The 15,412-nt window shown below is 38.9% G+C and overlaps 1 protein-coding gene across 1 annotated transcript in view; it reads left to right on the top strand.

Annotated features, from left to right (window-relative positions):
- cacna1g (calcium channel, voltage-dependent, T type, alpha 1G subunit) overlaps window positions 1-15,412 on the top strand; it is a 276,677-nt gene that overhangs the window by 201,758 nt on the left and 59,507 nt on the right. The window contains exons 20-21 of the mRNA XM_077200722.1: window positions 2,819-2,887; window positions 5,099-5,283. Coding sequence (XP_077056837.1) covers window positions 2,819-2,887; window positions 5,099-5,283 — 254 coding nt within the window. The remainder of the gene's footprint in view (window positions 1-2,818; window positions 2,888-5,098; window positions 5,284-15,412) is intronic.

Below are 15,412 nucleotides of genomic sequence, written 5' to 3'. Positions count from 1 at the left end.
AAGCTGTTTATGACTGTTTAAACATCAAGGATTATTTGCACGGTTGAATGAATCCTCAATACCTGTTGACTTAAACAAAAATGGATTGTGGCTGAGCCGAGGGCTGCTCATTCTGCTGCTACTTTTCTATAAAGAGCCCAAACAATCAATCTCAGTAATAACATCAAGCTATAGATACTGTAATTCAGCAATCGATTCCTCTCTCAAAGGGACCATGGTGGGATATTAGCAAACATCCAGTTAACTGGCTCCTAACTGAGATCAAACTAATAACCTTTGTGTAAGCTGCACACATTGTTATCCATTAGGCTTTCACAATCCATGCATGCCTGACAGAGACAGATCATGTATCATATAGGATATTAATCTTTTCTGTCACCCATAATGTAAACGGCATTGTATTTGTTTAATATATATTCTCTTTGTCTTTATGGTTTAGTACGGTGGAGCGTAGAGAGGAAGGTAAAGGGAGAAAGAGGTGCAATAGGACCAGGGCAGGTTTAACCACTAGGAGGTGGAAAGGTTTAAATTGCTGACCATTTAATTTGTATTGTACTTCAGTGGTCAGCTTCAGTTCGGTTTGGTTTTGTTCCACATTGTTATATACTTTGTACTTGATACTTTGTACTTTGCTATTAGGGCTGATTGATTGGATAATTTTGAGGCAAATACCGATAACCAATATTTTAAGACTGACTGATCTTATTATTATTTTTTACTTGTCATGCAGCTCGACTCATTTTCTACCTTTTTGGGGTCGGTATGATTTAGTAATTTTTTTTTTTGTGCCCACCACAGCTGCATTTATTTTATCAAAAATACATTAAAACAGTTATATTATGAAATAGTATTGGAATTTTTATGGAACCATTAAAGGGACCTGGTGATGGAAGGAAATATTATGTGCTAATGCTTTCACATTCACTAGCAAATGTTTTGCGTTTCCCTGAGAAATTTTGCATTCGCTCGCAAAAGTTGAGTTTTTCCTCCAATCCCATATTTTTTTTCACCACCATGCATGCTATTGCTAATTTATATAATTTTTTTTACAATTTTCTATTGTAACATATTTTATAGTGTAATTTCTTACTGTGGTGGTGTCACATGATCCATCAGAGATCATTCTAATATGCTGATTTGGTGTTCAAGCAACAATTTTTATTATCATCAATGTTGAAAACAGTTGTGCTGCCGTACTCTGTTCTAGAAATCATGACACATATTATTTTCAGTATTCTTTGATGACTAGAAAGTTCAAAAGAACAGGATTTATTTGAAATTTTGTAACAGTATAAATGTCTTTACTGTCATTTTTGATCAATTTAATGTATCCTTGCTGGAAAAAAAAAACATTAATTTACTTACTTACTGACCCCAAAGTTTTGAACAGTTCCTTCTGGTGAGTCTGAAATGCATAGAATTACCCTAAATTGACATTTTATATTTTCAAAGGAGTTGTTAAACATGAGATGAACAATAATACACGGATCCGTTTAAGGGAACCATTACACTCCTTATGAGCACATGGCTCTTTCTGTATATCAGAATGTTAATTCACCTGTGACGATGGTGTTTCTGGTCGGGTGAGTCAGTCCTTACACGGGAGTCTCTCGATTGAGTCATATGAGAGCATGAGGATGGAGTCTGTTGACAGTGTTACTGTCTGCTATAGAAAGAGGAACAAACAGTCCTGGCTCAGGTCAGAGCAGAGAGCTGGAGAGGACAGCACCTGCTGCGTGGGAAGCCTGTGTGGCACAGACAGAGGGCAGGGGGAGCAGGAGGTTTTTGTATCTGTGGTGTCATTTAGTTTTATGTTTGTGAAACTAATCTCACGTCTCTGATTACTTAAAATGCAAATGGAAACAAACAAACATCAAATCAAAATCAAAATCATTTGCAGTTCCATCACAAATCCCAATCTGGGAACCCTGTTGTAATGTGATATTTAATGCGGTTCATGTTGTTGATAAGAAAGGGATATATTTTCTTCCTCTATGTATTTTATATCATAGGTCAGGTCAAAATTAATTTAAAAGTAGTCTGATTATATTACCTTAAATGTGTGATTTAATATTTTTTGTCATGTAATTTAGAATTAGTAACCAACTACAATTTCTAATTAATCTACTAAGAACTTATGCTGGGACAGTTAAAGTTTATTTCCAGAGGCGCGATGCTGGGTGAAAAACACTGCTAGAAAATACAAATACGAATTCTTGAAGGCAAATTTTTTCCCCCCATTTTTGGGGTCATATGATAGTAAATGGTCACAAGACAAATAAGGGGTGTTTTGCGACAAGATGCTTGACTAACATTATAAATGGACCCCAGGGAACAAAAAAAAAAAGGATACATGATATGACCCCTTTAAGAATTTATTTTATCGTTATTTTAGTTTATGTCTTTGATAATGATTTTTTTTTAGATTTGATTTACTTATTTGGACTTCAGAGAGATAGTTACAGCCATGAAGCTGTTACTTATCCATTTGTTACCCACTGTGTTATCTAGTAGTATCCAGCGAGGATGCTGGATGAAATTTATTGCATGCGGTGTGTGTGTGAGTATGTGATGTTAACGCCCGTGGAGTAAAGCGTGGGCAGAGTCTTAGTCCAATAGATGCCTTCACAGGAGACACCTCTAATGTGTTATGACACACACACACACACACACACACACACACACACACACACACACACACACACACACACACACACACACACACACACACACACACACACACACACACACATGAATCTTCTCTGATCCAGCACTGACTCACCCGTCACTTTCCCTGCTTGTCTGGTTCTCTCCGCAGGAACGCATCTTCCTGACGTTGTCCAACTACATATTTACTGCCATCTTTGTGACCGAAATGACAATAAAGGTAGGTGACGGGGTTGGCATTTGTCTCTGTGTGGTGTATTCTCTGACAGAGGGTGAACTAACACATCGCCTGGGCTAGAATACCAGCCGAAAGCAGACTAACTTCTGTTCCCTGTGGCTTTTATATTGCCGATCTCTCTTAGATCAGCAGGGCTAATGGAGTCTGGTGAAAACATGTCATGTCACTGGCTTTTCAGATAACCAGTCTTGCAGCCCTTTTACTGTACTTTAAAAAGGCAGTTCAGCCAAAAGTTAATCTTCTGACATTATTTACTCACATTCATGTTGTTGTAAACCTGTATGACTTTCATAATCCCACATAAAAGGAGTTTTTAAAGCTGTGATTGTCACTGTATTTCGTGCAGTTACAATGAACAAGCTTCAAAAAATATTCAAAAGCATCATAAAAGTTTAAAGTTGTTATTCACAGAAAATATTAAAATCAGTCCTAGCTCTCCTTGACACATTTATGACAGAAGCAACATCTGATCCATAAACAAATAATTCTGTGGAATCATATTTTATCAATAAATCAATTGATAAAAACCTGATGAAACCTGATGATTCATTCATAAAAAGAAAAATGTGTATATTACATTTTTACAGGTATATACATCACAAGTGCAGATGAGAAAAACAGATGTGCTGCTCTATTTTAGTGGAAATACATTTTTCTGTCAGGATTCTTTGATGAATAGAACAAATAGAAAGTACTGATGAATAGAAAGAACAACTGCAACAAAAAAGCGACTGACTTTTCCTTTTTGTTGTTTCGCAGAAGAAAGTAAGTCATACAGGTTTGAAACAACATGAGGGTGAATAAATTATGACGAAATGTTTTGTGTGAACTATACCTTTAAGTCACTGCTTCCCTTTGACAATTACAAACTCTAAACAAAGACTACGGCAGCAAAATATTAAAATCTCACATGTTGAACTGCTGCCAGTCAGCTGAATTAAACATGTATGCTGCTATATAAAGGTCCTAAAAAGAGCACACTGACATGAAAAGTCTATAAAGTATATGGCCTGCTCTCTATTTTCCACTCTTCACCACACTAGTTAATACCAAGGGGGTTGGGGGGTTGTCTGCCAGATATTCAAATGACTATCGTTGAAATGGAAGAACATGTTGAGGCCTCTCTGGAGAAGACAAAAAAGTTCATAGGTGTCAGTCACAAAGGTCTAGGGTTTCTATTCTGGGGCCCTGCTTTATGCCAGGTCACGCCCACCCAAGAGATTTCAAATGAAAATCATGGCAGAGAATAATCATACTCACTGGAGGTTAATTAACGGCGACTGACAAAAACTTTCCGGGATGGATAAAGATGACAGGGCTGTTGAAACTCCTGGCTTTTGTTGCCTGACATGCCTTTGTTCACTTTGAGGTCTGATCACATTGTGGTTTGATATATTCACCAGTAACATCATTAGGAGCTGCGCATTCATGCTTAGCACTTTTTAGTCAGATGGTTCTCACTCCTGGTTTGTTTATCTCAGTTTTTTTACTCCCCTCTGAGCCCCTTTTATATGCCAGCTGTATGCCAGTCTAACCTGATATTTTCTCAGAAATGCCACAATAGTGTGAAAGAACTAAAAAAGAACTGAGGGGAATAAGTGTTTCTTCCCAAATTCAGATTTCAAACACATCAGCTTACTTACATTTCCTGTCATGTGCATATTCTTTTTGTGAGTTTCTAACACAGTAAGATTTTGAAAGGAGGGTGCATATTTTTAACAAATTGTATGCATTTTGTAACATCTGCAAGAATAATTTGTTGTGAAAGCTACAGTAAACAAAGTTCATAATTGTGATTGATACAGAAAATATGGTTTTACATATTAGAAATATTGCCTGTCCTTACAGTTGAAGTATTTGTTTAACAAAATTATAAATAAAATAAAATATATACAGTATGTACATACATACATTCATATGTATGTGTGTGTGTGTGTGTGTGTGTGTGTGTGTGTGTATATATATATATATATATATATATATATATACATACATATTTATATGCAAAAAGTTTGACTATTATGACACAATCTGTCCGTCTTCCATTGGTTGGACAAACAGATAAACCTACAAATGCCTCATTTGGGATAGAAACAAATGTTTTATCATACAAAATGTACTCAGCTTTGCTGTAATTTAACATTTATATAACATTTGTGTTTTAAATCATATCTGTTTGTTGGTGTTGTGAAGGTGGTTGCTTTGGGTTGGTGTTTTGGGAAGAAGACCTACCTGAAAAGCAGCTGGAACGTTCTGGATGGCATGCTGGTGATGATCTCTGTGATTGACATCCTGGTATCCCTGATCTTCAACAGCGGCACTAAGATCCTGGGCATGCTGCGGGTGCTACGTTTACTGAGAACCCTGCGGCCGCTCAGGTACGCTGATCACAACATCCATTCAGTACTGCATTTAGTCTTTACACTAAATAACAGTTACATTTACATAAAAGCTTTAATGCACAAGTGCACCACCACCTGCCTTGCTGGAGGCAACATAAACACTTATATGTACTTTGAGTCACAATACTAGATATGCACATCTTAAGTCAGCATCCACTTTCTTACAGGAAGCATCATTAATGTAAAGCCTGAAGTTCCACAATTAGCCTCTTCCTCACTTACATGCATCAATTAGATCCTAATTGATGCAGTATGTAGCTGTGTTTGTGTTTATGCATATTTATGTGTATTTGTGTGCATATGTGTGTGCGCCTTGCAGGTTTCCTCCTGCAGAGGGAACTTCTGGAGGCCTTCCCTACTCTTGAATATTTATGACATATTCAAGCAGAAAATCGAAATCAAATATTCAGCTTTCCTTCCCAATTTGCCCACAAAATGCTTACACTGGTCTTTCGCCCCCAGTAGCTCTATTCTCTCTTTTCAAGTTCGGGGTCAACTTTCGCAAGTTACTCATGCTACCAAGTGCTTGTATTAAAAATACATTGTTTTCCAGTAGTTGTGTTTCAGCTATGTTGGTACAACGTTATAGTGAACATATGCACTATCAACAACATTTCTGAAAAGGAACTGGAAAGAATAAAAAGACTGTTTGGATTTGTTTTCGTAATGTATTCATGTTTCTCAGTCAGACACAAGGAACTTTAAAAGGTTACACTTTATTTTTAAGGGTGACGTGGTTACATTGTACTTACTTAATATTAATGCAATACTACATGAACTTACTATTGAGTTACAGTTAGGGTTTGGTTTAGGATTAGTTACTTGTAATTATGCATAATTTACTGTTATTACTATAATTAGTATGTGTAGTAATGTGTAAATATGTCAACTTAAAATAAAGTTTTACCCTATAAAATATTAAATAGGTAAAATCAACAGCAACAAAATAATGATTTTATTTGCTGCATATTGTTGATGACACCTGTATATGAATCATATGATTTTTATATTGCATAAATGTAAATGATTTACTTTTTCACTTGCAAAGTAGTCGAGGATAAAGTGTTGTAATTACATTAATTTAATAACATTTCTGAAAAGGAAATGTTATTAAATTTTTTTACCGTTTTATTAATGCAACTCAGTAAGATACAATGCACTTTAAAATAATAAATAGGTAAAATCAACAACAACAAAAATAATGATTTTATTTTCTGCTTATTTTTTATGCCACATGTAATTCATATTTTTATATTGCATACATGTAAATTAAATACTTCATACCTGCTCCGCTAATTAGTGACATGCACCTACTTATATTATTCTGATTCCATGATTTTCTAGTCTTTTTTACGTATTTATTTGCATTTTAATGTGTGCTGATGAAGCATAATAGTTTGCTGAACTGTAGTTTGCCAAATAATTTTGAGGTATTTTGATGAGCATGACGAATACGTCTCCCAGCAAATATTTTAAAGCATTCTTTAGCTAAAACAGCTAATGAATGATTTATGTCACAACCCCTGAGCATCACTATTACTCCACTGCTACTGAATTGTGCATAGAGATCCAAGCATGCCCTAATAGAAAATGAATAGTATGTGGAACAAAACTTGAATTCCTTTTTATGTGTTGATTCCAATGAAGTATTGAATCCACTAGTGGCATATTACATAAGGTGAATTAACCTTTAAACAGTATGTGTGATAAGGTCCCATTATAACTAATGACAGTTGCTTCGTTTGACTGTCAGAGAATGTAGAGCACCCGGAGAGGAAAAAACGCCCTGTAAATTAAACATGAAGCGGTCTGTGTTTTCACCTCGAGCTCCTCTGCTTGAACATTTTAAAGATTCTCACACAGAGTTTCCTCCACTGCCAGAACGCTCTGCTTCAGAGAACTTCACTGTGTGTGCAACTGCCTCTGCACTGCCGAACACCTTTTGAAAGTTTAACTTCTTGACCCTTCCCTAGACAGACTTTATATTAATGCACCTCTGAGTGAAGTCCAAGTTGAAATCAAAAGAAAGACAAAGACAGCTGTAAAAAGTCTCCACAGCGTGGGCCCAGCAACTTCTGCAAAAGTCAATGCAGGTAGGGGTGTGTAATCCAGGCCACATGTGTATCTGGACCAGTGAGCTTAAAGGGACAGTTCACTCAAAAATGTTAAATTCTGCTGTTGTTTAATCACTCCAATATCTTTCGAAACTGGTATGACTTTCTTTATACCTGTCTTTTAGCCGGTTGTCCAAGCTGCTGTTTTCCATACAGTGAAAGTGAATGTTACCACGGTTGTAAAGGTACATTTTTTTAATCTTTAAAGGTAAATTGTGTAGGAATTTCTCCCATCTAGCGGTGAAATTGTATTTTGCATTTAAACAAATTGTGCTCTCCAGCGCCTCGCTTTTTCAAATGCGTGTTGCATCTACGGTAGCTGTTATGTACCAAAAAGCTATGTCAGGATGTCTTCTAATAGCACTTCGTCGAGTTTTCCTTTGGGTGAACAGGTTTGTTATTTCAAACAACTGCAACTTGACACAACGAACAAACGAATGTTAAAGTATGAATTACTGACTGACTTGCCGGGGCAGTGACAAGCGCCTCTCATTGCTCTGCTCTGCTCCTCCGTTTCTGCTGCTTTCAGTTACGTGACGCTGGGTCTGAACGAAACCGCGTTGTGGAAACGCGTTGGTCTAGTACTTTTTGACCCTCTCTGCTATTATAGTTTTGAAGATGGTGGAACGACATGGAAGCCTCCGTGGACCTACCCGTCACATGTATATAAAGATAATAAATTCTTCGTTTACGAGGATAAGTCAGATAATTGGCAGAGGTATTTGTACACCATTGAGGACATATTTATGAATAAAAATATTGATTTTAGATAGTAAAATACCTAAAAAACTACACATTGTCCCTTTAAATTAAATGTAAATAGATAATTTAAAAAATTATCTATTTTTTTAGAGATTTTTTGCATTAGTAGTTTGCAATTTTATCATTAATATTTTTTACATTATTTTTTTAATTATACTTTTTACCCCCCAAGATAATATTAATATACTAATGTTCAAAAGTTTGGGGTCAGTAAGATAAAAAAAAAAAGTATCTTATGTATCTACCAATAATACCGTAAAAAGTAATATTGTGAAATATTGTTACAGTTTACTGTAACTGTTTATATTTTAATTAAATTAAATTTAATATGTTGATTTGGTGCTAAATAAACTTTTCTTCGTATTGTGCTGCTTAATATTTTTGTGGAAACCATATAATTTTTCTTTTCAGAATTCTTTGATGAATAAAAAAGTATAAAATTACAGCATTTATTTGAAATAGATTTTTTTTGTAAAAACATAAAGGCCCACTGTCACTTTTGACCAATTTTATAAATTAAAATTTTGCTCAACAGAAGTATCAATTTCCTGGAAAAAAATTACTTTATTTTTATTTATCTATTCATTTATTTGAACTTTTTAGACTTTTTGGTGGTTTTATATGTTTTTTTTTCTCTAATTCACACAAGTTTGACATGAGAGTAAGTAAATAACAAAATTTGAATTCCCTTTAAGTTGGGTTGAAATGCCCATTAATTCATGTGGACATCTGTGTTTTGAATGTTAATGTCCACGTTCTCCTTATCAAGTTTCAATGGCATTGTTACGGAGATGTGTGTGTGTTCCAATCTTTAGATAGGATGATTTATGTGTTGTGTTAAGGGCTGATGTGCCTGCTCTGTAAATTCATCAACTCCTTGACCCCCAGGTTAAACCTCTCCACTGTATTTTGCACTGCACATCACCCTTGCGGATCTAAATTAATTTCAAAAGCGCATAAAGAACCATCCATCCTCCACTATGTCTGTATGTGCCCCAGAGGAATAGACCCTCTCTTAAACACCTGATGCCAGCATCTATCTACTGATATCACTTTGTTCTGTCTCCTATAGAAGCTCCTGCTTGACCGTATTGAATGCAAATAACTCGACATACAGTAATGTACAGCTTTTGTTATTACTTGTGCTCATTAATTTTCACGCTAATTACAGTCCAGTTACTTTCAAAGTGCCTGTCCACTCTAAGGCATTTGTTAAGCTAGTTTTTCTGCATTGTCTATTTGCTGTAATTACACGAATGGAAAATTGCACGAAAAGACGATAAGGACAGATTGGCTCTTTCGGATTTCATCTGGAGCTGATTAATTTAATTTACATATCATCGCTGCAGATGTCCTTTATGCCTTATTGTTTTTAGATAATAGCTTGTGTAATTGTGAAGTCATAATTTTCCTGGATTATGTGAGTGTTAGGGACAGATTCAGTCATTCATTTCTCACTCTGGTGCATTAGAACAACACCAGGGCGAATAAATAATGACTGAATAATTATGTGAACTATCCCTTTAATACATCCTTTTGTAGTCTGCAGTTATACAGGCTTGCAAAGACAAGAGAGTGAGTAAATAATGAGCTTTTTTTTTCATTTGGTTTTATGCTGATGGTTTTACACCATGTTTTCTTGATTCGTAGTTGAGAATTTTTTTTTTTCTTCATTTTTGTCCTTTGACGGGTGTCCTCAGATTGTGTGTGTGTGTGTGTGTGTGTGTGTGTGTGTGTGTGTGTGTGTGTGTGTGTGTGTGTGTGTGTGTGTGTGTGTGTGTGTGTGTGTGTGTGTGTGTGTGTGTGTGTGTGTGTGTGTGTGTGTGTGCGCCACACAGCTTGAATACCCCAAACTGACGGTTCCCAGCCCAACTGCAGCATCCTTTAATTACAGCCAGGATGAAAATGTGTCTCTGTGTTCTGGGAATAAGAAGCTCCTTTAGAGCTCTACTTATTGTTCCCTTCCTAATTTATTTATTTATTAAAACCTTGTTCTGAAAGGTTTTAATAAATAAATAAATTGTGTGTAAATTGTAAAAGACCCGATCGGAGCGATGCATATGAGAAACTCCACTTTTCCGAAGATTTAACAAACAAAGTAACCATAACACGTTTCCAGAAAATCGAAAAGACACATCAGCATCACATTATAAAACTAGGATTTTGGGTTCTTATCATCCCAAAATATGGTATTTACAATAGTACTATTGTATATATTTTTATTATTATCATAATATGGTAATTATTCAGTGCCATGGTATATATGAAAGTACCATGCTTTACTGCCCACTTTACAAACTTTTATTGAACTTTTATCTTTTTTACTGTATATAAATATGCACTAAATTGCACAAAATCCCATAGCTTATTTACACATTTTCATGAAAAAAAATCTATGAGCACATAACTTCACTGTGTTCTGTAACATTTACTGTATTGAAAAGCATTACTGGCAAAACACCTCATGCACTAACGCCCTCTATTGGTGAGGGGTTGAAATGTAATTGTGTGAGCACCAGTGTTATTATTTATATACTATTAGTGTTTATTCATATTTTGATGTTTAATTTAACTTAATGTTTTTAGTATTTTTGTTGTGTCCTTTTATTTTTTAGCTTTATTTTTTTTAATACTTCAACTTATTTCAGTTAGTTGCAAAGGCAAAACTTCTAATTCTCAGTAAATTATAAGTCTTTTTAAATCTATTATTCATATCTTTTTTAATTTCATTTCAGCTTTATTTAAAGTCTCGGAACAGTTTTAGTTAACAATAGCACTGGTGAGTACACTGTGTACAAGACATATCATTTCACTGGATTGTCCCTCTCAAATTCACTCAGAGATGAGTGTGGGTCTAGACATATTGATCCTTCTCATCGTTTGACATTTCCATAATTGATTTTACGGCGTTACCTGAAATCCCCGGAGTGAGCTTTGATAAATATGCTTGAGCATGTGAGACATGCACGCAGATATTCAGACAAACAAAAGACAGAGCAGCCTGTTATCTGCATTCCCTTTGGCAGATTCCTTTCTCTCTCAACCAGTTACTTTGACTAAACCTGATTGGTCCCTTTAAAATGGCCTTTTCTTCATCCTCAGACACTGATAAAATCACAGCACACTTCTTAAGAAGATCAAAGCTGTGTATCAAATCCAGTTTTTGCTGCTTTAGCTCAGTACTGTGGAGAGAAGACAGAAATCACTGTCACCAGATGAGAATTAATGTGCCTTTTATTCTTCAGTCTAAAGGGAGAAACTTTTGAAGACCTTGTTTGTGATGTGTCATAAACATCTTGCAATATACAATGTTTCTGCAATGCATCAGAATCCCGAGCTACTGTTTTAGCTCCTCATTGTGTCCCATTAACATCAGTTCAACACAAACAAGGCTGCAGATTAAAACCCGGCCCCCTTTTGCTTTGTTAGAGTATAATTGTACATGTAATGGGCTGTTTTCACAGACATTGCTCTTGAATTTGTCTGCATTTTTGACTGTTAGAGTGCATTGAATTGTGTATTTTTTTTTTTTAAGATGGCATGTAAACCATACTTTCTGTCCCCTTTTAGTTGTTCCCTCTACAAGAAATCGTCCTGTATGAATGGCTCTAAAGCAGCTGAATTCCTGTTACAGCTGTGTATTTGTATTACATATGTTATTGTGTGTGCCTTTGTGAGCAGGTGTCTTTGTGTCACTGTGAATGCTACCCTCCGCAGAGGTTGACGGGTGCAGTTGTGTGCCGGATGCCGTGCCATTAATAATTAGGCTTCGGCTTTATTCCCGGGGTTTAATTAAAATTGTCTCTTTTCTTTGCAGCACAGAAAGTTTTCCTACAGTAATGCGTTGCGGTTGCTTAGCATAATGGCTAGGGCATGAAATGTTTGCTGGTAATATATTGTTATTTATTATTAATAATAATGTTATGTAAGTAAGTAAATGTAAATTATATAAATATATAACAGGATATTATTACATTTTATTAAATGTTTAAATTTTGTTTTGTTGGATCTGAACATGGCATTTGATATTGTTGGACATAATATTCTTCTTGAACGTCTTGAATCCAGGACACTGCACTACAGTGGTTTGCTTCTTACCATGAAAAGACAGCTTACCATGTAAATTTGGGAAATTTTTCCTCATTATCTGCTCCTATTTCATTTGGTGTGCCCCAGGGATCCATTTTGAGACCTTTATTTATTTCCCTTTAAATGCTTCCTTTGGCCAACATTTTTCAGAAATACAACATTTCTTATCACGGCTATGCTGACGATTATAGGTTTCACCTTCCAGTGAGGCTTGACACCACTGTTTCTTTTGATGTTGTATAGAAATGCATAAAGGATATTATATTGGATAACGTCCTGGTTGCGTATGCAACCCACCGTTCCCTGAAGGAGGGAACGGAGGACGTAGTCGACGCGACTGAAATGGGATCACGCTAGGGAGCCTATCATCTTCGATTACTATTGAACGAGCCAATGGACTTTGGCGTGCGTGATTTGCATCACACACTCCGCCCCCGCGGCGCGGGTATAAATACGGAAGTGGATGCACGCACTAGTTGCTTTTCGCTGAGGAGCCGAGAGTAACCCGGGGTCAGCGGTGGTCCAGCGGTAGTGGCAAGGGGACTACGTCCTCCGTTCCCTCCTTCAGGGAACGGTGGGTTGCATACGCAACCAGGACGTTCCCTTTCAGTCGATAACGTCGGACGTAGTCGACGCGACTGAAATGGGATCAACCATTGAACACGCCACTAACGCTGCCACCTTCCAGTGCCTAAACCAAAGCCTCCTGATGCCCCCGCAAACTTAAGGCGGGGAAGGACAGGGCTTAGGCCAGGGAAGTCACTGCTGTTCCTACAGGACCACTGGGAAAGCGTTCCCCGTACGTTGGAAGGAAGGGACGCTGCGGAAGCCACATCCAACCCGAGGGAGGTAACGTGGAGAATACACATATGAACTGGGCGGAAACCGGGCAGTCTAACATATGGAATGTCACTGGGGTGGCTCCAGCCTAAGATGGGGGGAGACACACCGGACAGTGACGGCAGAGAGACTCTGCCGAGGGAAGACACGGGCTCACCGCAGGGAGCCGTATCGTGGAAGAATACACATATGGGGTCACCGAAGGGACCGCAACATATGGACCCAGCCTAACACAGGTTCCACACTGCTTACGAGTGGTAGGCCTAACACCAGACGTTCCGCACGTCCGACGTCGGAGGGGTGTGGAGGAACTCAACAGGGTTCAATTTTAAGGGAACTCAACTGGAGTAGAAAGGCGCACGTATCCAGTCCATAGGAGGGGAATGGCGCAGCAAGCCGACACTTGAACCGGGCTCACGGTGAAACTGGCTTCATGAGAAGGGAGCCCACGGGAAGCAGCGGTTCAACCAGGTGTCGTCCAGCCCCCAACTCTAGAATCTGTTTAGCAAAGTATATCGTCAACGCCCAGGCGGAGCACTTTACACTCATCATAGAGGAGCTCAACACCTAAGTGGACATGTTGCATCTCGGATCTTTGCCGAAATGAAGGCAAGCACTAAGTGCAACTTTGCATGGAAACAGCCTTCCCTCTCTGCTGAATTCCAACAGATATTTGAAGAGCTGGTCTGAGGTCTATGACTTGCATTCTGTACACGTCCAAGCGAACGGACAGAGAAGCCAGGGCTGGATCTGCCTCCTCCAGGGCAGCGCTTGCAGGCTCACCACCTGCTCCTATTACGGGAGAGGTAGGAACCTTGGGCACAATCCGAGCCGGGGTCTCAGCTTGTGAGAGTTAGCCGGCCCAGACTCCAGGCACAATACGTTGACCGAAAGCGAGCAAGTCCCTACCCTCTAGTAGAGACCACGAGAGCAGGAGAACTGATATAACAGAATTTTTAACTCACTACCTGCAGTGGCTCAGGGGCGGTCTCTGCAGTGCAGTCGCACCAGGGACAAGGCCCAAGAGGATAAAGAGGGACACAAGGATTTACAAGACCTTGCTCCTCAGGAACCTGACGATCAGAACGTGCTTCTGCATACTTCTGCAACCCGATGAGCGTCGTTTAAGCACCGAGGCAACATCATTTTGAGGGTGATTTAGGAAAACACCCTACTGCAACCCATTTTGCAGGAAAGAGAGCACTGAAGTGATCGAAAGCTTTCAGGATCTCCTCTGGAGAGAAGACGCACTCAACGACTAGGTTCCACTTCTAAAGGCGTAAGCACGCTACCCCATTCTAGGGGGTGCTCGCAGAAGTGATGGTAACTATCACACATTCTTGTGATAGCCACCTGAACCTCCGCGTTCAGATGTAAGACCGCCCGGAATCCCCGGGGGAAGAACGCGTGTGCCATCGTGCCCCGCCCCTGAAGAGTTTTCCGGGGAAGTCAGGAAGGCTGTTGATGGGAGCCAGGTCTAGTTGGGCCAATAAGGGGCAACTATGAAGACCTGTTCCTCTCCTGACTTGGCACGTAGGTGCAAGTGACGGGCGCAAAAGACAGGAGCATTGCTCAACACAACATGTGAAGATCACTGGGCTTCAGGAGCATTTTCTGCTCAGCACTTGGGTGTGACAAGTTCACTGAGCTTCAGGAGCATTCCTGCTCAACACCTGAGTGTGATAAACTCACCGAGCTTGAGGAGCATTTCTGCTCAACACTTGAGCACGAAGAACCTCACTGAGCGACAGGAGCATTTCTGCTCAGCACTTGAGTGTGACAAGTTCACAGAACTTCAGGAGCATTCCCTCACTGAGCTTCAGGAGCATTTCTGCTCAACACTTGAGTGCGAAGAATTTCACTGAACGACAGGAGCATTTCTGCTCAGCACTTGAGTGTGACAAGTTCACTGAGCTTCAGGAGCATTACTGCTCAACACCTGAGTGTGATAAACTCACTGAGCTTCAGGAGCATTACTGCTCAACACTTGAGTGCGAGGAACTTCACTGAGCACCAGGAGCATTTCTGCTCAGCACTGCGTGTGATGAATTCACTGCGCTACCTGTGATGGACTCACTGAGCTACAGGAGCATTGCTGCTCAACACCTGAGTGCGATGAACTTCACTGAGTTTCAGGAGCAACTCTGCTCAACATGAAGTGTGATGATCTCACTGACTTGAGCAGCGCAAGGCGACCCTGAGTCGCCGTCACTTCTTAGAAGGCTCACTGGGGTTAAACGTATTCTGCGGGCCCCTGGGACAGCTGGGACCCAGTGTTTGTCCAAGGGTAGTCCGCTCGG

Source organism: Siphateles boraxobius, unplaced genomic scaffold (genome assembly GCF_051911475.1).
Source record: "Siphateles boraxobius isolate OS27281-9 unplaced genomic scaffold, OSU_SipBor_1 46, whole genome shotgun sequence".
Lineage (NCBI taxonomy): Eukaryota > Metazoa > Chordata > Actinopteri > Cypriniformes > Leuciscidae > Siphateles > Siphateles boraxobius.
This window is presented reverse-complemented; position numbering and strand designations above follow the sequence as displayed.